General features: G+C 35.2%; 1 protein-coding gene across 1 annotated transcript; it reads left to right on the top strand.

Annotated features, from left to right (window-relative positions):
• Positions 1-8,721: 8,721 nt before the first annotated feature.
• Positions 8,722-24,546, top strand: LOC143229273 (uncharacterized). Its single transcript, XM_076461392.1, has 9 exons — positions 8,722-8,888; positions 9,587-9,733; positions 12,733-12,945; positions 15,282-15,501; positions 15,898-16,141; positions 16,981-17,101; positions 20,583-20,768; positions 22,106-22,315; positions 24,188-24,546. The coding sequence occupies exons 2-8, from the start codon at positions 9,626-9,628 to the stop codon at positions 22,109-22,111; spliced, it is 1,098 nt and encodes a 365-aa protein (XP_076317507.1). The 5' UTR covers positions 8,722-8,888; positions 9,587-9,625; the 3' UTR covers positions 22,112-22,315; positions 24,188-24,546.
• Positions 24,547-24,708: the final 162 nt, after the last annotated feature.

Below are 24,708 nucleotides of genomic sequence, written 5' to 3'. Positions count from 1 at the left end.
GGGTCAGTTACAACTGATGAAAACACTTGCGTCATGTAATCTATTCTGAAACGCATTGATTTAAAGACAATTCAGCAACCATCATTATAAAAATTAATTGCAGAACAAATAAATTAAAAAGAGTAAAAACCCATGGTATATGCTCTAATTAATCGTAAAGTAGATACGTATAATGATAATAATATATTTCCCTGTGACTGTTGGTAAAAGGCGGTATTGGTGCACTTTGGGCGTATATGTATAAAACTACATTATACTTTCTATATCAGAGTTTATTTTTGCCCCTAATGTAGGAGAAATCTGCTTTATGCCATCTGGAAGTAATAGAAGACAAGTGGCAGACACGTGCTGTTACACCAGTATCTAGGTAACGTGCGTATGATCTACAGACTATGTTCGGCTTCTTGAAGATGGGCAGTAGACCGAAAGCACGCCTTTCTCAAGATAAAATTTTTAGTAAGCGAAGTTTCTCGACGTTGGTTCCTCAGAACGTCATTGTTGTAGTTGTACTAACAGAAATGATTGAGATGTTTCAGACACGAAAAATACGAGATTTTCGCAGTAGAAAACTGCCAATCAGTGCTGTGCACGTGACTTTTATTTTCAACATGGCTGCTACACAAAGTTAGGCTCTGTTTATGACACAGTATGTCACGTGAGATTTTTCTTGTTTGTTTTTTTCTGTTTTGGTATCTTGCCTCTTCGAGATTTTGAAAACATTATTAAAATAAGACCTCGCAGTTTTGATAAGAGTAAAGTTTCTAAATCTCTTATCAAATCCAGTGGGTCAGCGGTATGTCTGCGGACTTACAACTCTAAAAACCGGGTTTCGATACCCGTGGTGGGCAGAGTACAGATAGCCCATTGTGTAGCTTTGTGCTTAATTCAAAACAAAAAACAAAAATATCAAATCCAGATTTTTACCAGATGTATAAGTTAAGTCAGTTATGAAATGGATATACGCAAAAGTACACTTAGAAGAATGGTTTTGTTTTGTTTTGTTTTTTATTTCGCGCAAAGTTACACGAGGGCTAACTGCGCTAGCCGTTCCTAAATAGATAAGGGTATGAACACAACACAATTCTATCGAACTGTAAAAATATATATGAATTATTTATTTATAGGGAACATATTTTCAACTTAATAGCATTGGAAATACAGATCAATTTGGTGCTCCAGGACCAACCAGAAACAAGTTGCACCGAAGTCGTGGTAAGTTAAGTATACCGTCTTGTAACAGACCAGAAATCAGAACATAAAGGTCAGCTTCAAGCGTCGCGTCGTCCAAGTGCCCCAGGCAACAGAAGGCAACATAATCAAGAAGAATCTCATTTTGGAAAAGCGACATAAGTCACATCTACACAAGATGCGACAGCGACATATCTGTTCAACCGTCGCATATCTGATGTAGCTAAAGAATGAAAGACGTATTCGTATTATGCCATAGGAAGGTATACTGATTAAGTTGCCGGATGCAGGTCCTATGAATTTCATTGAAACTGAACTTTTAAAAAGAACCCTAGAAAACCATTGTCCATTTAGTGTAGACGATTTATGAAAATTTAGCAGAGAAAAATGATCTGCTTTGAACATGACAGCCTTACAATGTCTTCGTTTGCAATGGAAACTACGAAGACGGGGCTATTGTTAACATCCATAATATAATCGTCAAATAGAGCATTATCTGACGTGGAGAAACACTTAAATAATTTAAATATAAATGTATATATATGAATGCCTCTAAGAATGTTTATTATGGACACAACTCAATACAGAAATAAACTACTGAAAAATTTATGTCAATACTTTTTGTCTTTGTTGCTATTGAACGATAAAATTATGTTTTGTAATCACAAATTAAAGATAAACTAATCCAAAGAAATACGCATCTCGAGGAACTGTTGTTATTTCTCCACATTGAAATACGGGTTGAGCTGTTATTATTTTATTTATATCAGTGTTTTTTTTTATATCGCTGCGGTTCCTCCTCCTGTCACGCAGTCTAGATGACAAAATTAGGAACTAGTTGTGAAAATATTGTCACCAGAATGTAGTTTCCCATGACTTAATAGGGCATCTTCGATAAATCTATAGTTTAAGGTGTGTGTATATTTTTCGAAGGTTGATTAGTCGATTTATTCGTCTCCTTGGTAACCAGTGGAAAAAAACTGAAATAATATCAGCCCGTTTCTTCCCGCTAAACCTCAAAAGCGGTATTGAATAAACAAATAGAATTGCTGTTACAATGGTCACTTATAATAAGTTAAAACGTTTCTTTCAAAGCTAGAAATACAACGTAGTTCTTTTGGTGGTGTACGCGTGAGTATAATGCCTCATTTCATTACTTACTGACAGCTGGTGACAAGAGAAGTCGTGGGCTATGGTAATCTAGGATTTATTACCTTCCTTCAGATAGACATTGGTGCATTTTTCGCTTTGTTTTTTCAATTTCTTAGGAAATTTGTAAATGGCATATTTATTATTTGACTTTAATGTGTAGTTTGACTACATTGTATTTGTCATATGAGATTCATTCGTTAATGTAATTGAGAATTTATACGATTTTATCAGAATGTAATACTAACGACAACATGGATTTCTCTTTACAGTTTTATTATATGATATTCGAGCAAATGACCTTTAACCTTCTGTAATATATGTTTATAATTTTGTTTTTTGTTTTTTTTTCTGGAACTTTGGTTCTATTATATAGATATATACTTCTGTTCATCTCCAACAGTCACATTACGAATATTCACAATTCTCTGACCAATGCTAGTCCAAGATTCTTTCTGTCTTCTCATTGGTCCATTGAGCCTTGGCAAACTTCTTTTTTTAGGGGAGGGGGAATTTCGCCGATCTGAATTTCACGATGAAATATAATTTCTTGTTTTCCTCGACAAAGAGGAACAATGTCACAGTATTAAACAATGCTGTTACAATATTTGATTTTTTGTTTCTAGTATTCCTTATCAGGTTGTTATCTGACTTTTAGATTCGAAAGAAGATATTACGGTTTTTGATCGAGACTGGCATGCTTCTCGACTGTAGAGAACAGTTTTCTCTAATGTCACATCAGTGAACATCTCGTATAAAAATAAATATGTATATAAAAAAGTGTCTTTTGTTTGTACCTAAATAACATTCGTTTGTGACATTGTTGTAAGTTATGTTGTTTGCTGTAATTTTTTTTACCTTCCTTAGAGTCAATCAGCGGTTGAAAAATACCATCGTGTCACGCCTGAAGTCTGATAAAAGGAAAACTACGTTATGTTTTTATTTCTAGTCCTAATTAATCGGCCCGGCACGGCCAAGCCTGTTAAGGCGTGCGACTCGTAATCTGAGAGTCGTGGGTTCGCATCCACGTTGCGTTAAACATGCTCGCCCTTTCAGCCGTGGGGGCGTTATAATGTGACAGCCAATCTCACTATTCGTTGGTAAAAGAGTAGCCCAAGAGTTAGTGGTGGGTGGTGATGACTAGCTGCCTTCCCTCTAGTCTTACACTACTAAATTAGGGACGGCTAGCACAGATAACCCTCGAGTAACTTTGTGCGAAATTCAAAAAACAACCAAACAAACCTAATTAATTACTCTGGTACAAGTAATAACGAAAGGAGAAAGTAAAAAGATTGTTACAACACTGGCCTCATGATTAAATGTTACTGGTTTTCTTTGTCTGAAAAAAAATTCCACTAAGAATGTAGATCTACTTCGGAACTCTCGAATTAAATAAACGTCTCGACTTTACCAATGATAATTAGAAGTTTATCCAACTTAAGCTGTCTTATACGTACGTTAGGGTTCACTGCTTTCCCAGTCAGTTCCTGCCAGTTATAATTTGTCTTAAAACTGCCTTCTAAAACACCTCGTGTGAACATGTGCAGAAAGTCCTAGAATAAATGAATACATAAACCTTAGAAATACGTAATGAAAAATTAACATATTAACGTAGTCCTGTAAGCGGTTTTTCCAAAAGATGTTATCTAATATGCTTTACCCTAATTCAGTCTTTCACTGATCTTACGATTAATTAATAAACCATACTTATAAGTATGCGTAAATTAGGTATGACGGATTTTCGACAAGACATTTTTAATCTTAGACGTGAAAGTTTATCAAAATAACAAAACATTATTTTAAGAAAATTCGGCGTGAGTTTATGGTTCTAGAACTTGACCTAAGTGCACGTGGCTCGCTTGTTAGATGATTTAAATAAAACAACATTCAGGCTGTCTCTTATTACATGCCCCACAGTGGCACAGTGTGGTATGTCTGCGGACTTACACACACTAAAAACTGCGTTTCGATACCCGTGGTGGGCAGCAGAGCACAGATGGACCATTGTGTAGCTTTGTGCGTAATTTAAAATAAGCAAGCAATGTTCTTACATAACAGATTGTTTTCATTTTTCATGATTTTTCTATTAACACCTTAATAACAAACACGTAAGTGCAAGTATGTGCAACGTAACAAGAACAATAATAAAGCTGCAAGTATGTGCAACGTATTAAGAACAATAATAAAGCTGCAAGTATGTGCCAAGTAATAAGAACAATAATAAAGCTGCAAGTAAGTGCAACGTAATAAGAACAATAACAAAGCTGCAAGTATGTGGTAATAAGAACAACAACAAAGCTGCAAGTAAGTGCAACGTAATAAGAACAATAACAAAGCTGCAAGTATGTGGTAATAAGAACAATAATAAAGCTGCAAATAAGTGCAAAAGTAATAAAAACAATAACAAAGCTGCAAGTATGTGGTAATAAGAACAACAACAAAGCTGCAAGTAAGTGCAACGTAATAAGAACAATAACAAAGCTGCAAGTATGTGCAACGTAATAAGAACAATAACAAAGCTGCAAGTATGTGCAACGTAATAAGAACAATAACAAAGCTGCAAGTATGTGCAACGTAATAAGAACAATAATAAAGCTACAAGTATGTGCAACGTAATAAGAACAATAACAAAGCTACAAGTATGTGCAACGTAATAAGAACAATAACAAAGCTGCAAGTATGTGCAACGTAATAAGAACAATAACAAAGCTGCAAGTATGTGCAACGTAATAAGAACAACAATAAAACTGCAAATATGTGCAACGTAATAAAAACAACAATAAAACTGCAAGTATGTGCAACGAAATAAGAACAATAACAAAGCTGCAAGTATGTGCAACGTAATAAGAACAATAACAAAGCTGCAAGTATGTGCAACGTAATAAGAACAATAACAAAGCTGCAAGTATGTGCAACGTAATAAGAACAATAATAAAGCTACAAGTATGTGCAACGTAATAAGAACAATAACAAAGCTGCAAGTATGTGCAACGTAATAATAACAATAACAAAGCTACAAGTATGTGCAACGTAATAAGAACAATAATAAAGCTGCAAGTATGTGCAACGTAATAAGAACAATAATAAAGCTACAAGTATGTGCAACGTAATAAGAACAATAACAAAGCTACAAGTATGTGCAACGTAATAAGAACAATAACAAAGCTGCAAGTAAGTGCAACGTAATAAGAACAATAACAAAGCTGCAAGTAAGTGCAACGTAATAAGAACAATAACAAAGCTGCAAGTATGTGGTAATAAGAACAATAACAAAGCTGCAAGTATGTGCAACGTAATAATAACAATAACAAAGCTGCAAGTATGTGCAACGTAATAAGAACAATAATAAAGCTGCAAGTATGTGCAACGTAATAAGAACAATAATAAAGCTACAAGTATGTGCAACGTAATAAGAACAATAACAAAGCTACAAGTATGTGCAACGTAATAAAAACAACAATAAAGCTACAAGTATGTGCAACATATTAAGAACAATAATAAAGCTACATGTATGTGCAACGTAATAAGAACAATAATAAAGCTGCAAGTATGTGCAACGTAATAAGAACAATAATAAAGCTACAAGTATGTGCAACGTAATAAGAACAATAATAAAGCTGCAAGTATGTGCAACGTAATAAGAACAATAACAAAGCGTAAGATACTCAATTTCTGACATTGAATAATATTTCTATTAATATTATATAATAATTAAAAAATTAAAAATTACATTTGTGTCTTTTGTTGTTTGTTTTTCGCGCAAAGCTACACGAAGGCTATCTGTGCTAGCCGTCCCTAATTTAGCAGTGTAAGACTAGAGGGAAGGCAGCTAGTCATCACCACCCACCGCCAACTCTTGGGCTACTCTTTTACCAACAAATAGTGGGATTTACCGTAACATTATAACGCCCCCACGGCTGAAAGGGCAAGCATGTTTGATACGACGGGGATTCGAACCCGCGGCAAATTGCATCGAGATAATTAATAATTAACTAAAAGTTAATTAATTAAAATTTACTTTTAATGAACTTTTGATGATTAAATATAAAACAGTCTATTTTGATGCGTTAACTGAAAGCGTTGTTGCTTCCAGACGCGTCTCACAGCTAACTTTGTGTATAAATACCGAGTGAAATAAGCCTAGCATGACTAGGTGGTTTAAGGCACTTGACTCATAATCTGAGGGTCGCGGGTTTGAATCCGTCTGTGTTATAATGTGACGGTCAATCCTACTGTTCTTTGGTAAAAGAGTAGCCCAAAAGTTGGCAGTGAGCAGTGACTGATGGCTAGCTGCCTTCCCTCTAGTCTTACACTACTAAATTAGGAACGGCTAGCGCAGATAGCCCTCGTGTAGTTTTGCACGAAATTCAAAACAAACCAAACCAAGTAAAATACACTGGACGTTCTATATTGAAAGTTATGGATTTGTTAAGTATGTCCTAGTCAATCTAGTAACACACTGAAGGCCATTCACATTAAAATCACACATTTCATTCTTATCATTGAACTGCATTTATAGTCGTTGATTTATTAGGAATGCCCTAGACAACAGAGAGAAGGGTGTTGACACTCAAAACACACACTTATTAATTAACTGTAATTGCACAACATCAAGTAGTTGCAAAAAGAACGTAATACTGAAGCACAAATGTGAGCTTAACATGGTTGAATTAATTTTGTAACTACTTGTTATTGCTGTTATAAAAATAAATTAATTACGGATTATTTTCCTCTTAACTTGTCAATTGTGGTTCGAAATCGGAAGTGTACAATAAATCGAACTTCAAACTTGTCTTTATGTTACACAATTTACCTGACCAGTAAGTGTTTTTTCCCATACTCAGATCTCATTAAATGACATATTCGGGTTTTTTCCCTATATTTCATTACTTTTCAGCGTTTAAACTGTCGAGTTTTTATTTTGAAAAGAGGTGAAAAACATACCTTGGTTTGGTGTTAAACTACTTTAAAATAAAGTACTCTTTCAAAACTAATATTAATGCTAACTATTAGTTATACATTCTATTTTTAAAAATATTTTACATGACAGATCTATACAAGTTAATTTAAATTAGGAATGTCAAATACGTACCTCAATATTTTTATTTAAATTAACATATAAAACTATATCTTGTTTCCTGTCATATAACACGAGCTTAAAATCAATTATTGATTTTCTTTCTTTTTTGCCCAGAATTTCTGATCAAAACTAATACTCCTTGAAACTAATGTGACCTAAATATCTGTTTCTCACCCTAAATTACTGAAGATGTGAAAACAATATTTTTCAGACACATTTGCTACATAAAGGAAAGAGTGTTGATTTAAAATTATCATCCAACGATTTTACATTGGTGAAATAATAAAATTTTCAATGTAAAGGATACCTAATACAAAACGGTCTAAAAGACCGAGTCAGAAACCCTCATCCCTCCTATGTTTCAGGAAATAGTTATTCAATAGCATCCATCATCACAAAAGCGTTCTCTAGTTTTAGAGTCACAAAACAGGATCGACTGCCACTACTATTACGCGCTCAGAGCTGAAATTTCAGAGTGCTTTCGGTGACATCGCATCTCGATTCTTTAAACCTGTGGCATGCAGCCCAACACGTTAACCTTTAGATCATGCTTTGTCCCATTTCTGTTGATGAGGACTGAAGATTTATGGGTTTTATCTAGTACGCGTTATTTCTATAAGAAAACATTTTCTCGTGTGAGTTAGTTTTCGAATCGAAACACCATAATATACTTATTTTATAATCTACTTAATACCTTCATCTATATACACGATACTAAGTCAGATTTGTGCTCCATGATACAATTTGTAAGGGATATGCCTCTCTCAAAGGGATATGAGTGGAACTAAAAATATCACAGAACTCTTTTGCCCAAAAGTATAATCCACGTAATAGGCACTACACTATTGATAGATATAGTTAAGGTTCATAGTAATATATATGTATAAATATCACCTTTATTAGTCATTAATTGCATTTATTTTAAAATTTACCACAGTCAAAATACTGACGTATATAATCTGCGTAACAGGAACGACGTCTCTAAAATCCATGTTTTAGTTTCGTAGTAAGTTACTTAAAAAATAACACTTTTATTAGTCGTTAATTACATTTATTTTCAATTAATATGGAGATTGTACTTTGAAAGTGTATCAATAGATGGCGGTAAAGCAAAACTGAAACAAACTTTCGGAATAAGATATTTTTTCTGTTTTAACGATCTTGCGATAACAACGTAAGATCAGATGTTCAGTTCTCATGCATTTATCTCTTTGCAACCTCAAAACGAGTGTGATTCAATTTTCCTAAGGAAACCCGGGGTCCACACCGCGATATTGTTGACTGTTCAACTTTCATACAAAGTTAGCACACGCTATACACTCAAGGGAAACAAATCGAACATGGATATCTACAGTGTTAGTGGAAAAAAAACACGAAACAACTGAATGCTGGGAAGATATACTTGCGTGACATGTAGATCTTGTGGGCGATTTTTTTTCCCCATTACCCAAAGTGACAGCTCTTCTTTACGGTAAGTGTACATTCCTAAGGTAAGATTTATGTAATAAATATACATTGGGTACATCTAGAAAATTTTAAATTAAATAGCACACCCTTATATATGTGTAACAGAACGGCAGAGAAATCATCGAAATCTGACCCAGAATTTGCTTGTAAATAGATTATTACAGTATTATAAAACTTTCTGCTTCTGTATGACATTAGAATTTCATATTTATTATTAAATGAAACTTTAATTAATGAACAATAGTTTACGGGAAGACAAAGTTTGTTTTGGAATTTCGCACAAAGCTACTCGAGGGCTATCTGTGTTAGCCGTCCCTAATTTTGCAGTGTAAGACTAGAGGGAAGGCAGCTAGTCATCACCACCCACCGCCAACTCTTGGGCTACTCTTTTACCAACGAATAGTGGGATTGACCGACACATTATAACGCCCCCACAGCTGGGAGGGCGAGCATGTTTGGCTCGACGCGGATGCGAACCCGCGACCCTCAGATTACAAAGCGCACGCCTTAACGCGCTAGGCCATGCCGGGCCCGCGGGAAAAAAAAACTTTCATTATAGTAAGATAAAAACGTAAATCGTTTTCTGTGGTAAATTATGTTCACTCTCGTACTCCTCTGGACAAGATGTTCTGCGACAAAGAATGTGTTAATATGTTGTTTATGTTATTAAACAAATCATTATTGCACCTTCTTTTGATGTAGATAAATATCGTCGAAGATTGTTCATCGCGTCACCGAAAGATGGTGCTGCTTTTGCCTTTCATTGTTCCAATGCTTATTGGAAGGACGTTAGACGTTCGAAACTTTCAAATTGGTCCCAACATTTACAATGAGGAAGACTACAAAGACGTAAGTTGTTTATTCTTTTTCATGTGTTTGTGCGCGTGTGTTATCATATTACGTTGTTATGACTCAGAGATTTTTACAGTATAATCTTACCTGTTATATTTGAGCAACAATGAAGACGCTGCAGGAAATATTTTCGGATATATAAAATTCAATTTAAAAAGTAAACGTATCTAGTTAAATAGAACTATTAATTAAGAAGGATGCCTGCTAATTGTGCAGTTTTTTTATTGTTTTCTAAGAAACAAAAATGAGAAGAGAAAACTATTATATATTATAACATGACTTCAACAATTTTTTTCCCAAAAAGGTTGATGAATATTTACTTCACTCAAAATAAACTGATCATGTGATGTTTCAAGTTATGGCTTGAGACCTGTAAATCAAGACAGCTTTTATATCAGAAATAGTCTACAGAACAATATGAGAAAGAGAGTGTATCTCTGTTACTTTAAAAGCGCGTGATAGTTATTGTAGTTATAGTAAAAGTGCTCTTATCGTTGGTTATTTTATTGGGTAGCTGTTTAAAGACAGTTGCCATTATGGCCTACAAACAGTAGTGGGACGAAGGTGAATTGGTAGTGAATTGAGAACTGGACTGAAATTCGATAGTTCAATGTTTGTGTCCCGTTGTCACAAAATTATGAGCCTACGCGCGTTATAAGAGTGACGGTTAAATCATATTATTCGATTGTAACAGTTCATAGTTGAGGGCAGATAATATTGACTAAGTGCCTCCCCTCTATTCAACAGCTCCAAATTGTGAAGATTCTTGCGAAAAGCCTTGTTAAATAAACAAACATACAATGGTAATCACAAGGGCATATGTCAATAAAACCTGTCTATATTACAAAGCGAACAAAAAGTATTAGATAATAAACAGCAGAACGTGTCTCTATTTGCTGATTCTTTAATAGGAATCGACCAGTGTATTATACAAGAACAAAACTATATGGCAGTCGATAACCACTCAAAACACAATTTGTTTGTCTCTTTTCGAATTTCGTACAAGGCTACACGAGGGCTATCTGCACTAGCCGTCCCTAATTTAGTAGTGTAAGGCTAGAGGGAAGGCAGCTAGTCAACACCACCCACCGCCAACTCTTGAGCTACTCTTTTACCAACGAATAGTGGGATTGGCTGTAACATTATAACGCCCCCACGGCTGAAAGAGTGAGCATATTTGGTACGATGGGGATTCGAACCCGCGACCCTCAAATTACGAGTCGAAAGCCTTAATCCACCTGGTCAAACACAATTTGTCTCAAATGCAAATATTAAAGAAAGGCTTTAAAAATGGCGCTTATATATGAATTACATACGTATATATGTATATCACATATACAGAAACCTTATTCGGAACACCTGAAAAAGCGTTAACGGTAAATATGACTTAATACTTTTAGACAAGCCCGTTGATAAAGGAAATATAGTTAAATAAGACTTACTTTGTCATGTTAACACAGAATAACATAATATTTAAAGACAGCTATTTGTCCATATAGGCAGTTTCATCCATTACAAAAGAACATAAAAACTTAAAACCAGCCCATATCACTTAAATATTTATCAAACCTTCCCTTAAATTCCTTTAAATCCACAACTCAACGATATTTGAAAGTAACCCATTCCAAAGGCCAACCACCCTGGTAGAAAAATAACACTTTCTTAACTGAAAATGACTCCCATTTTGCTAAACTCAGATCTGTGTCCCCTAATCCTACCATTCTCGTTATTACGTATTACAAAATAAACACCAAATCAACACCACCCATTTCCTTAACAGTTTAAACATCACAATAACTTCACCTATAATTCGGCCCGGCATGGCCAAGTGGGTTAAGGCGTTCGACTCGTAGTCTGAGGGTCGCACCAAACATGCTTTTTTTGCCCTTTCAACCGCGGGGGCGTTATAATATGACGGTCAATCCCACTAATCCCCCGCTAGTACAGCGGTATGTCTACGGATTTACAACGTTAAATTCAGAGGTTCGATTCCCCTCGGGGGTCTCTGCAGATAGCCCGATGTGGCTTTGCTATAAGAAAACACACACACGCACACACACCCTATAATTCTTGGTGTTTAGGTGAAATAAAAAATATTTCATCCAGAACGCCAAAATTCTTATCTTTCATGACATTATTAACATTATTCTAGTCAAGATTGTTCTTATAAATCAGTAATGATAACCGACTTACATTTCCTTGCAGTTATTGTAATTAATTGTAACAATAATATAACTTATTTGACTGAATTACATTTATAACGACCTTCTGCTTTCTTCCATTTAGTCACTTTTCTCTTTAGTGAGCTAACTTATCCCACACATCTGTAAAGATCATTTTGTCAATTAGGCTTTTGATGTGGTATCTTGTCAAATGCTTTCTGAAAATCTGGATACACCAAATACACATCATTACCGCACTCTACATAATCAATGACCTGTCCAAAAATGTCAGAAGTTTAGTGACACGAGAACTGCCCATAGTGAAAACAAATTGAACATCCAACAACATTTCAAACTTTGTTAAATTTCTTCAAATCGTTTTCATCAGACTCTGAAAAACTTTTCCCATCAGTGACACAACGGAACAGTTTTTATCATAATCTTAAGAAAATGGACTAACATTAGCCATCTTTCAATCTTCTGGTGCCTACCAGGTGAGGATTGGCATTAAAAAAACCAGCCAGGGCAATATTACATACTGCAAATTAGCCAAAGAATTGAAACTTCACCAGCCAGGGCAATATTACATACTGCAAATTGGCCAAAGAATTGAAACTTTAGGGTTTATTATTCTTTAAATTTCTAAATTCTTTTTTAACTAACGAAAATGGATCAACATCATATTAATTATGTGCTCTATAATAACGTTATCAAGTATTCTATTTGGGCTTACACAACATTTTGTGTTTATATTTATTCAACTTTATTAATGTTTCCTACGACATAAGTTATTAACTTGTATTTGTTATGTTTCTACTTTTTTTTTGCGAAAAGATTCAGGATGAAGACACGACATCTACTTACCATATTATTGAATCTCCCAGTGAGCTATACAATATGTTAGAAATACCATTGGATGTTGTCCTTTACGCAAAAGCAGGTTTAATCCAGACAGAAGTGGTGTCATTTGGCATTGATATGTTACTAAAGGATATTCAGCATCGGAAAGACACAATCTATCTCTGTATTTTACTGAAAACTAGAACGGTAAGTTGTTACATTGAGTTCAATTTTATTTTTTAAAAAATATAATTGTTGGCTGTTGTATGAAATACCATAACGAACCCTTGTTTATAATACTTTTCTGTTATTCATTGAAAACTGTAATGGCACCTACAATTTATGTTGTGTCACGCGAACCACTTGCAATTGAAACTTATACCGTAAATTTTTATTCTAAAAGTTTTACCTGTTTCTTAATATGTCACTTATTAATATAGATTTGTAATTGTTAACTGTAGTTTTTTGCTGTCTCGCTTGCTTGTAATAAGTTGTTTTACCAACGCACTGGTCTGATCTCGCCTTCATTTTAAACATATTTTTACATCGACCTAAGTTTTCTAAAATTGTTACCGTTAAAATTCTTACCTAAAACCATAAGAACAAATCATGTGCTACAACTTTGGTTGTTTTTGCTGGTTCGTTTCAGAATTACGTCTTGTGCAATCAATGAAATCATTGAAGCTAGGTCTTATAGAGCATAGTCTCTCGGCTTAACACGTCTTCTTGAAATACACCAGATAAAAAAAAAACAACAGATCGTTGTGTTAGTAGTTTTGAGTTATGGCTTAGTACTACCTTTAACTCTAGCCGGTGCGGATACTCCATATTACGTGCAATGTAGTAAAGCACAAAACTGAAAAAAAAATGACACGTTGCGTATCAAAAGTTTCAAGGTTCGAATACACATACACCACTAAACATGGTTCGTATTTTCAGTCGTGATAGCGTTTAAAGATAGCTAAGCCTGAACTTTAGGAGTCTCTGACCTAGCTGTTTAACTCAGTGGTTCCCAAACTCGTTTAGCTTGAGGGTCCCTTGATGTGAATTAAAACGTATGAGGGTCTCCATGGTGATAAGAAAACAGTGTTGTATAAAGAAAAACATCGCCTTTCGACGTACTGCGTCATTTAATTAATTCAACGTATTTTTATTGGATTATTGTTTATTTAGAATTACACCCTTGTGCAAATTAATTGAAACAAGACGGAAAATTACGATTTTTTTTCAATTTTTTTCCGTTTTATTTCTGATAATCCAAAAATTACTCACAAATTAATACATGATATGACCACCTTTATTTTTCAGAAGATCGTTAATCCGCTTTGGCATCGAGTCCACGAGTTGACTGCAATCTTTACTAATTTTTGGATCGCGGTACCACACCCCAATTATGGCCTCAATTAGCTTATCTTTCGTAGTACAGTCTTTTCCCCGAAGTCTTTCTTTACAAATCGCCCAAAAATTTTCAATAGGATTTAAGTCCGAAGAGTTTCCAGGCCAGTCCAGCACCTTTATTCGCGTTATAGTCATAAAATTCTTCACAAGTTTTGATGTGTGGCACGGAGCAAGATCTTGCTGAAAAATGCCAGATCCATCTGGAAATCTCTTTTTTCAATTCTGGAATGACTCTTCTCTGCCAAACTTCGATGTACTGTGGTCCTCGCATCATACCTTCTACGATATGTAAGCCACCGACGTCATAGTAGCTGAAAAAGCACCAAAACATCTTCTTCAAGGGATGTTTTACGAACTGATTGATGTGAGATTCTCGAAGTTTCTCACCTGGAGATCTGCGAACATGTAGACTTATTTGATCCTGTACGAAGAAATGAGTCTCGTCACTGAATAACACCTTCCTCCATTGTTCTTGCGTCCAGTTCTTGTATTTTAGACCCCATTGATACCGTTTTTTCTTCATTGAGTTGGCAAGAAGTTGTTTTTTGACTGGTCTCCTTGCCCTTCTAACGCAATTTCGAATGACGTAATATTTCTCAAAATTTCGTCATATATCTCAAAAGTAGATCGGCTGTACTGCAAAACACAGCTAATGACGCCGTCTGTGTGAAAAAAAATGACTATTAAAGGAAATCAGTGGATCCAGCGAGCCTACACCGGCCGCCATGCTGAAAATATTGTAAAATGACCACTTGTTTCAATTAATTTGCACAAAGGTGTAAATTTAACTCAACATATTTACTTTTGACGACTCCCACTTCGGAAAACACTGGCCTAGCTCATGTTTCGAATAAGATGCCGTTCGGATTAAACACACCAATAGAAGATTAAATGATAACATCGTGGTGATGAACAGTTTTCCGTTTTCTGTGAATAATTCTAAAATGACGTGTTTCTTAAACAAATCTTTTATTATTAAAATTTGCAATAAATATTTACTGTCACAGGTAAAGAACAGAAAAAAAGAAAACCATCAGTATGAATAGGAAAATAACCTCGTATCTAATGGTTCTTCTGTATTACTACCACTGTCATTCTTCATTTATCTTGCTTATGTACATTTGAAATTTACTGTTGTTTTCTAGGTTAAACGGGGGCTTTTGTCGGGTGCCTCTTTACTGGAAAGATGGAAGGAGTTTGACCCTCGAGTTTTTGGGACTCATTACTGTACCTCTCTGGAATTTGGAGAAAGACTATTGGTGTTAACCCAGATACAAACCAACCACCCTGCTGATCTCATAAAGATTAAAAAGATGTTGACAGAGAATATAGGGGAAAGTGGACCTTTCTCTGACAGCATAGCAGGTAAATAGAAAAATACATTGAATAAATATGTTTTTTTTTTCTATTTTACTTCACTGTTTCTTCTCTCTAGAAATACCAAAACTTACGTGTAGTCGAATGCATACAAGAATAATTATTCATTGAAACCGAACTCTTAAAGGGTTTTTTTATATCTCGTGTACTTAGTCAAAATAATAATGGAGTTCACACGCATATAGCTTCGCAACGGTGAGTGAGAACATACCAGTGAAATGTTTTAAGCATTGACAAAACTGAATATTTAAACAAAAACTTTTGTCCTTGTAAGCATAATCGTATAATTATGATGGTTTTAAGAGCCTCAGCTTGTTATATAAGTTATATTATGCGTTTAGCGTTCACTTACCCTCGAGAGGTCTTTCATTCCCTTCCCCTCAGACAACTGGCTTCGCTTAGAAGAGAATCTGAAGGAGCAGAGCCTAAGAGGCGAAGTAAAACTTTCAATGAACAGTTACAGTACAAGCGACATCCAGTCGAACATAGAACTACCACGAGACCTGCTTCGTCTTATCAAAGATTTCCTGTCAAAAGTCCGAGAAAACGGCATCGGTAATCCAATGATTATGACATTAGAACCACTGACCAGTATAGACCCGTCGTTTCCTGATGTCAAGGAAGAGATGTAATTATTAATATATAAATAAATAAATCGGTGGTAGAAAAGCGTTGTAAGTAACCTGCACGTGAGTATTAACATCAGATACGGGTCCTTTTCAATGTTTTCATAAAGCAGCATACGCTGTTATTTTGATAACCCTAATACTGAAACGAAGAGGAAGTCGTTTTGTTATTACTTGTAATCTATAACAATTAGAATGCTGGCATTTTGAGCAGTTTTATCAACTATTGCATGACTTACTAAATGGGCTCATTCAGGTATTCAAATGCTCGGGAATGTATAACAACATTTAAAATCAATTTTTATGACGAAAACAAGGAGAAAGAGGTAATATTGAGGGATATATAAACTTACATAGAAAAAGTAATTAAAAGATAAAAGAAAACATTTATTAATATATTTTACCAAACAGATTATTCACTGAATACTTTAAAATAAAGTTAATTAGAATACATTGAATTAACAACAAGTTATTGTTAGATATTTAACTACTTCAACTCACGTTTGTTTTTATGAGAAACGCGACTTATTCTGTTTGTGAAAACATCGATTATTTAACTCATCTTAAGCCTACTTTTTGTTCGCTATTTAATACTGCACGTAGCTTGAGAAGTGATTTAACTTAATTTACGGACTACTTTTTGTATATCATTCAGTTCTTTGTTTTCGCTTACAAGTTATTAGAATGACTAATGCAGTTTTGTCCCATTGATGGTGAGTTGCTTGAGGCGTTCTAAAAAATAAGGTTAGTTCTCTGGTTTGCCAATTCTTCTGAAATAATGACCAATATAAAACAAACAACAAGATAAGTTTCTCACTACCGGTTACCTCAATTCTTGTAGGAAAACCGAGGACTTGAAAGTCATCCTCTCGATGTTTGATGACCTCAGGAATACAAAATCTAATCTGAACAACTGGGTTATGAAGATAGATGAACCAATCAATGAGAACGATGAATATGAGGTATGTTGTCTTTAAACTAACCCTAACGCTTCAGTTATCCATTGATTTATTATAATGTAGAAGAAATGTCTAATACATTATAACATTGTTGGCCAGGTGGTTAGGGGGAGCATTCACTGTCTGAGGGTCGCGGGTTCGAATTCTTGTTCCACCAAACATGCTCGCCCTTTAAGCTGTGGGGACGCTATATATGACGGTCAATTTCACTATTCGTTTTTAGAAGAGTAGTCCATGAGTTGCTTTCCCTCTAACCTTTCATTAGGGACGGCTGGTGCGAATAGTCCTCGTGTAGCTTTACGTGAAATTTGAAACAAATGAAAACTTTTACGTGTACAAAATAAATTAAGATAGAGTAAAGGAATGAGCCATATAAAGATGTGATGCAAAAAATGTAAAAAACAAAGTCAACTCATATAAAAGGGTCAAACTCTGCATGAAACTTAATACGAAAGTTGAACAAAACAATTCGAAATACTTGGGCCCATTTTTTAATTCAGCTGGAACCATAAATATAAGAGGAAACAAAATACACTGTCTTAAACCACTTCGCCCTTTACTAATTTGATATTTTCCCGTAAGTCATCGGTTGTAGCCTCGTGACGGTGGACAGCAGTTACTGTGTAGAAAAGACATTAATATACGTGTTACAATTGTCTAGTCCTAGTTCCAACTGATATATACTAACGGAAGTTTGTTTCAACTGATATATACTAAAGAAAGTTTGTTCCAACTGATATATACTAACGGAAGTTTGTTCCATCTGAGATATACTAACGGAAGTTTGTTCCATCTGAGATATACTAACGGAAGTTTGTTCCATCTGATATATACTAACGTAAGTTTGTTTCAACTGATATATACTAACGGAAGTTTGTTTCAACTGATCTATACTAACGGAAGTTTGTTCCAACTGATATATACTAATGAAAGTGTTTTCCAACTGATATATACTAACGGAAGTTTCTTCCAACTGATATATACTAACGGAAGTTTGTTTCAACTGATATATACTAACGGAAGTTTGTTCCATCTGATATATACTAACGGAAGTTTGTTTCAACTGATATATACTAACGGAAGTTTGTTCCAACTGATATATACTAACGGAAGTTTGTTCCAACTGATATATACTAACGGAAGTTTGTTCCATCTGATATATACTAACGGAAGTTTGTTCCATCTGATATATACTAACGTATGTTTGTTTCAACTGATATATACTAACGGAAGTTTGTTTCAACTGAACTATACTAACGGAAGTTTGTTCCAACTGATATATACTAATGAAAGTGTTTTCCAACTGATATATACTAGCGGAAGTTTCTTCCAACTGATATATACTAACGGAAGTTTGTTTCAACTGATATATACTAACGGAAGTTTGTTCCATCTGATATATACTAACGGAAGTTTGTTTCAACTGATATATACTAACGGAAGTTTGTTCCAACTGATATATACTAACGGAAGTTTGTTCCAACTGATATATACTAACGGAAGTTTGTTTCAACTGATATATATTAACGGAAGTTTGTTCCATCTGAAATATACTAACGGAAGTTTGTTCCATCTGATATATACTAACGGAAGTTTGTTCCATCTGATATATACTAACGGAAGTTTGTTCCAACTGATATATACTAACGGAAGTTTGTTCCAAATGATATATACTAACGGAAGTTTGTTTCAACTGATATATACTAACGGAAGTTTGTTTCAACTGATATATACTAACGGAAGTTTGTTCCATCTGATATATACTAACGGAAGTTTGTTTCAACTGATATATACTAACGGAAGTTTGTTCCAACTGATATATACTAACGGAAGTTTGTTCCAACTGATATATACTAACGGAAGTTTGTCCAACTGATATATATTAACGGAAGTTTGTTCCATCTGAAATATACTAACGGAAGTTTGTTCCATCTGATATATACTAACGGAAGTTTGTTCCAACTGATATATATTAACGGAAGTTTGTTCCATCTGAAATATACTAACGGAAGTTTGTTCCATCTGATATATACTAACGGAAGTTTGTTCCAACTGATATATACTAACGGAAGTTTGTTCCAACTGATATATACTAACGGAAGTTTGTTCCAAATGATATATACTAACGGAAGTTTGTTTTGTGCCAATCCTTTGTTTATTGTAGGTTTAGTTTCTTCAGGAAGGACTAATTTTACCACTTTTCGACGACTTATTTCTTTAAGTTAAAACAGAAATGAAACTTCCACTTCTTTCTATCGTAATATTACATTGTTTGGAGTTCTTCAGCAACATGAACTTAGCGACACGGTAGAAGTTGACGAACTGTAGATTTATCCTGAGCTTCGATTATGTATATAGTAGCGGTCAGTGTTCCATAATAGTAGTCCTTTCGATACTTATCTAGATATTGATACCGTTGTATGATGCATAGCTAAATACAGAGGTTTCACCAACGGTTGGTTACAAAGTTTGACGGTTTTATCTGTAATGTATCAACTATATTACTAATATTCCCAAATTTAGGAAAAAAACGTCAGAGTCGAAAATCAGATTGGAGGCACCAGACCACATAACCTTCATCCAATAATACAATATAAACAAGTTTATTTTTCCTATTGACAGAAAATATATATATTCACAAATTAAATCTGTAAACTCCCTTGCCAGGAACATGAACACAAGAAGAAGGGATACTGTTTCCTATGTGGCACTTGTATATGCTGCTCACCCTTGGATTACATACAGTTATATATTAATTTATACTTCATGGATTTGAAATCTGATAAAATATTCTAAATGGAAGAATCAAGTAATTTACTTCTACCAATCGGCGCCTTCTGGGACATAATATTTTAAAATTTGGCATGATGCCGAGAGGGATCGGTTTTTCGTGACCTGGGGTTCTAGGTTTGGTTTGATTTGTTTTGAATTTCGCGCAAAGCTACACGAGGGCTAACTGCGATAGCTGTCTCTAAGTTAGCAGTGTAAGAATAGCTAGTCATCACCACCCACCGCCAACTCTTGGGCTACCTTTTTATCAACGAATAGTGGGATTGACCGCACATTATATCGCTGTCACATCAAACATGTTTGTCCTTTCAGCTGCGGGGGCGTTATAAGTGAGGGTCAATCCCGCTATTCGTTGATAAAAGAGTAGACCAAGAGTTAGCGGTGGGTGGTAATTGATGACTAGTTGCCTTCCCTCTAGTTTTACACTGCTAAGTTAGGGACGGCTAGCGCAGATAGCCCTCGTGTAGCTTTGCGCGAAATTAAAAAAACACACGATAAATAACAGATAATGGGATTGATTTTCACTTCATACTCCCAACAGTTGAAAGGATGAGTATGTTAGATGGCGGGATTCTAACCTGTGACTCTTATGTTGCAAATCCATCACCCTAACAACCAGACCATGCCGGATCATGAATGAATATATGAGTTTTCCGTTTAACAAGCAATGTATTTAATTGAATGTTATTCCCAGATTTCTATACTGCTGGATCAACTTAACAAGCTATTAGACGACTTCTACCAACTTATCTCAAAAACGACCTTGTACAACGCTCCAGACAAGAAGTTTTGGAGAACACCATATACAGCTACAACATTGGCCTTCCTTTTCCAAACGCCACCTACCAATTGGCATATCTTAGGCTTAAAGAACACATCAGTGAGTAGTATTTTATTTTATTTAATCTAAAGATATCACAAAAATATTCATATTATGTTTTATTAGCTTTAAACTTCCACAGCATTTATAGAATCAAAAGGTTACCAGTATAATAAAGCTAGATCACATACATTTTCTTGCCTGAGAAATAAATTAGTTCAGATATGTGTTCTTTAGGACAAGCATGACCAAGTGGTTAAGGCATACGACTCCCAATCTGAAGGTCGCGGGTTCAAATCCCGGTCGTACCAATCATGAGCATGACCAGGTGTTTAACGCATACGATTCCCAATCTGAGGGTCGCGGGTTCGAATCTCCGTCGCACCAAACATGCTCGCCCTTTCAGACGTGGAAGCGTTATAATTTTACAGTCAATCCCACTATTAGTTGGTAAAGGAGTCGCCCAAGAGTTGGCAGTGAGTGGTGATGACCAGTTGCCTTCACTGCTAAGTTAGGGACGGCTAGCGCCCCTCGTGTACCTCCGCGCGAAATTCAAAATCAAACAACCAAACCTTTTTTTTCAGGCTTCCCATATGACGTCTGAACTGAGTACATTTTATTTGGAGAATCCTTAGGTATAGTTTCTCAGATGACCACGACTGAGTAATTTTTGTATTTCTTGGAAATACTTCATAATATCCAAATTGATATTCACATTTCAGGATGTTTTCTTGGAACAACTTCATACCTATTCTTAAGACATTTCAAGCAATATCCAGAATGAGTAATGTGTCTTTGGAACAACTTCATAATATTTTCTCTTAAGACTTTTCAAGCAACATCCAGGATGAGTAAAGTGTCTTTGGAACAACTTCACGATATCTTTTCTTGGTGTTTGTCAAATGATACCTTGAATGAATAAGATTTTCTTTGAGAAACCGTCAAGATATCTTTCAACAGGGTTTCTCAATGGACATCTAGGCTGAGGACTATTTATTGAGAATGACATCAAGATGTATTTCGTAAGCATTTCTCAGGTACTATACTGACTGAGTAAGATTTCTTTGAATAATTTCAAGGTATATTTCGTTAGGACTTCTCTGTTAATCCCGACTGCCATAACTGATCCAAAATCTATGAGTAATCATATTTACTGCTAAAGAATTTAATATACATTATTTTAAATGAATGTGCAATGATATTTTTTTAATTTTACGACAACATGAAGGTTGGAAATAACACGTTAAAATAAGTGGTTTTTAACGTAACCCAATTAGGTAAAGAAGTGTTAAGAGTGTAAAATATAAAAGTCTATAACAAAGTAACAAATATGAATACAAAAATAAGATGAACAACAGATCTAAAATTAGCCTAAATGTATGTTTTTTTTTTAATAGACATGAAATGTGAATCTGCGTTTCGGGCACCAATAAAACCCACCTTATTGTTGACTCTATTGAGACTGTGGGCCACGGGACTGTGAGTGGAGGACTAGAAGGCTGTAAAAACCTTTGTTTCAGCAATCTCAAGTGTCGCTCTATCGGCTTCGGGGAAAATCTAAAGACGTTTGATGAACAGATTGGTAACTGGGTTGAAGCAAAGAACTTGTACGTATTTATCATTGAATGTAGCAGATATAGTGTTAAGCACAAAGCTACATAAAGTCTATCTGTACTGTGCCCACATGGATATCGAATATCGGTTTTAGTCTTCAGACTTAACGCTGAGCCACCGAAAAGTAAAAATAATGTGGTTGTTAAATTGTCGTTCCCTCTTTATTTCAGTCGGAAGGTCCGGCATGGCCAGGTGGTTAAGGCAATCGACTCGTAATCTGAGAGTCGCGGGTTGGAATCTCCGTCACACCAAACATGTATGCTCTTTCAGCCGTGAGGACGTTATAATGTTACAGTCAATCCCACTGTTCGTTGGTAAAAGAGTAGCCCAAGAGTTGACTAGCTGCCTTCCCTCTAGTCTTACACTGCTAAATTAGGGACGGCTAGCGCAAATGGCCCTCGTGTACCTTTGTGCGAAATTCCAAACAAACAAACAAACAATTTCAGTTGGAAGTTCTTAGAATTAAATAACAATGTATCGTAAGAACTTTAAATACTAATAGCAAAATAGGCGTGGCTCAAATATATTACTGAAACAAATACAAGATTAAAAGCAATGTGAGTAATGAATATAAAAATGTCTGAAAATAACAAAATGAAATCCTCAATAGCTGCGGCACTTGAAATTTCATTTAGGCAAGATTAGGGTAGACATGAGACGTTCCTCGTTTTTCATTAGTTATAATTTTATGTACCAGCGACGATAAACGTGGAGCGCGCGTATATCCGATTCGATTTTATTTGCCACGGCATGACCAGGTGGCTAAGGCACTCGACTTCTAATCCGAAGGTCTTGGGTTCGAATCTCTGTCACACTAAACATGCACAGCTTTTCAGCCGTGGGGGCACTATAATTTGACGGTCAATTCCACTATTAGTTGGTAAAAGAGTAGCCCACGAGTTGGCGGTGGGTGGTGATGACTAGCTTCCTTCCCCCTACTCTTGCACTGTTAAATTAGGGACGGCTAGCACAGATAGTCCTCAAGTAGCTTGGCGTGAAACTAAAAAAAACAAAACAAAAACAAAGAATGCATTTATTATTCATCAAGACCTGTACCAGCCTTCCCTCGCATTGAAATTCTAAAAGGCAGGATTGAAGTAAACTAATATGTGAGACTTTGGACGTAGTTAAATACATCAATCAAAAGGGTTTGACCTCCTGAGCATAAAACTGTAAGTAGATCTCAAATAATTGAAGAGATGACAAAGCTGTACGCTAAAAGATTGTACTTGGAAAAAAAATCAGAGTCATTCTTTGAGCCAATATTCCGCGGCTAAAAAACAAAAAGGAGTTACGACCACATTAAACATTATGATAGAACACAAACATTTTACAATAACTGTGTTTATAGACATAACGTGTGTCATCTTGAAGCTTAGATTGAATTATTTAATCATTTAACATTATCCATATAAATCATAAAAAATCCTACAAAACTTATGATGAGTCACGTTTATGTTGATTTAATAAAGCAGTTGTTGCTTTATATGAGTTGATATCGCGTCCAGTTGTTTTTCTTTTGCATCTAATTTGGGCCTGGCATGGCCAAGCGCGTAAGGCGTGCGACTCGTAATCTGAGGGTCGCGGGTTCGCGCCCGCGTCGCGCTAAACATGCTCGCCCTCCCAGCCGTGGGGACGTATAATGTGACGGTCAATCCCACTATTCGTTGGTAAAAGAGTAGCCCAAGAGTTGGCGGTGGGTGGTGATGACTAGCTAATATTTTCTAATAATGTAAGAATAATTCAGTCTTACACTGCTAAATTAGGGACGGCTAGTACAGATAGCCCTCGAGTAGCTTTGTGCGAAATTCCAAAAACAAACAAAAAACATGCATCTAATTTCTCTTTTTTTTAATCACTCGCAGGTGCTGGGTATACTCGAGAAGTACTATAACAGCTCCCTTAAAAGACAGTTCACAACTTATTATTGGAGATGTATTCGTTTACGACCGTATATGTTACAATTAGGACATCAATGTTCCACATCAGTGTCACTGTTCTACAGATATTGTAGTTTTGTATTTGTTTCTCGGTATTTTTTCTCACGAAGGCTCTTGAATTAATCACTTCAATTTTACATATTATATTTTAAATGTTTAACGAATAAATATAGTCAGACAAAGTTATCTGTTAACTTTAACATGGGTTTTAAAGCGGTTAGGCCTAGTTCGTGTACTGATTTCCTCTGAGAATGTTTTCTTATAAATAAAGAAGGTTTCTTTACTGTTGTTTTCAAATATCTGTTGTTTTTAATACACTTCATTTCAGCATTTTATAACATTAGACACATTTACTGTTGACATAAATCGAGATTAAATTATTTTGGAGCTGATATATTATTCACATACTTACTGAAAAACTAAAAAAAAAATGTTCTCAAGTCCAT

This window comes from Tachypleus tridentatus, chromosome 1, assembly GCF_004210375.1.
Source record: "Tachypleus tridentatus isolate NWPU-2018 chromosome 1, ASM421037v1, whole genome shotgun sequence".
Taxonomy (NCBI): Eukaryota; Metazoa; Arthropoda; class Merostomata; order Xiphosura; family Limulidae; genus Tachypleus; species Tachypleus tridentatus.
The sequence above is the reverse complement of the archived record's forward strand: the minus strand, read 5'-3'. Positions and strand labels throughout refer to the sequence as shown.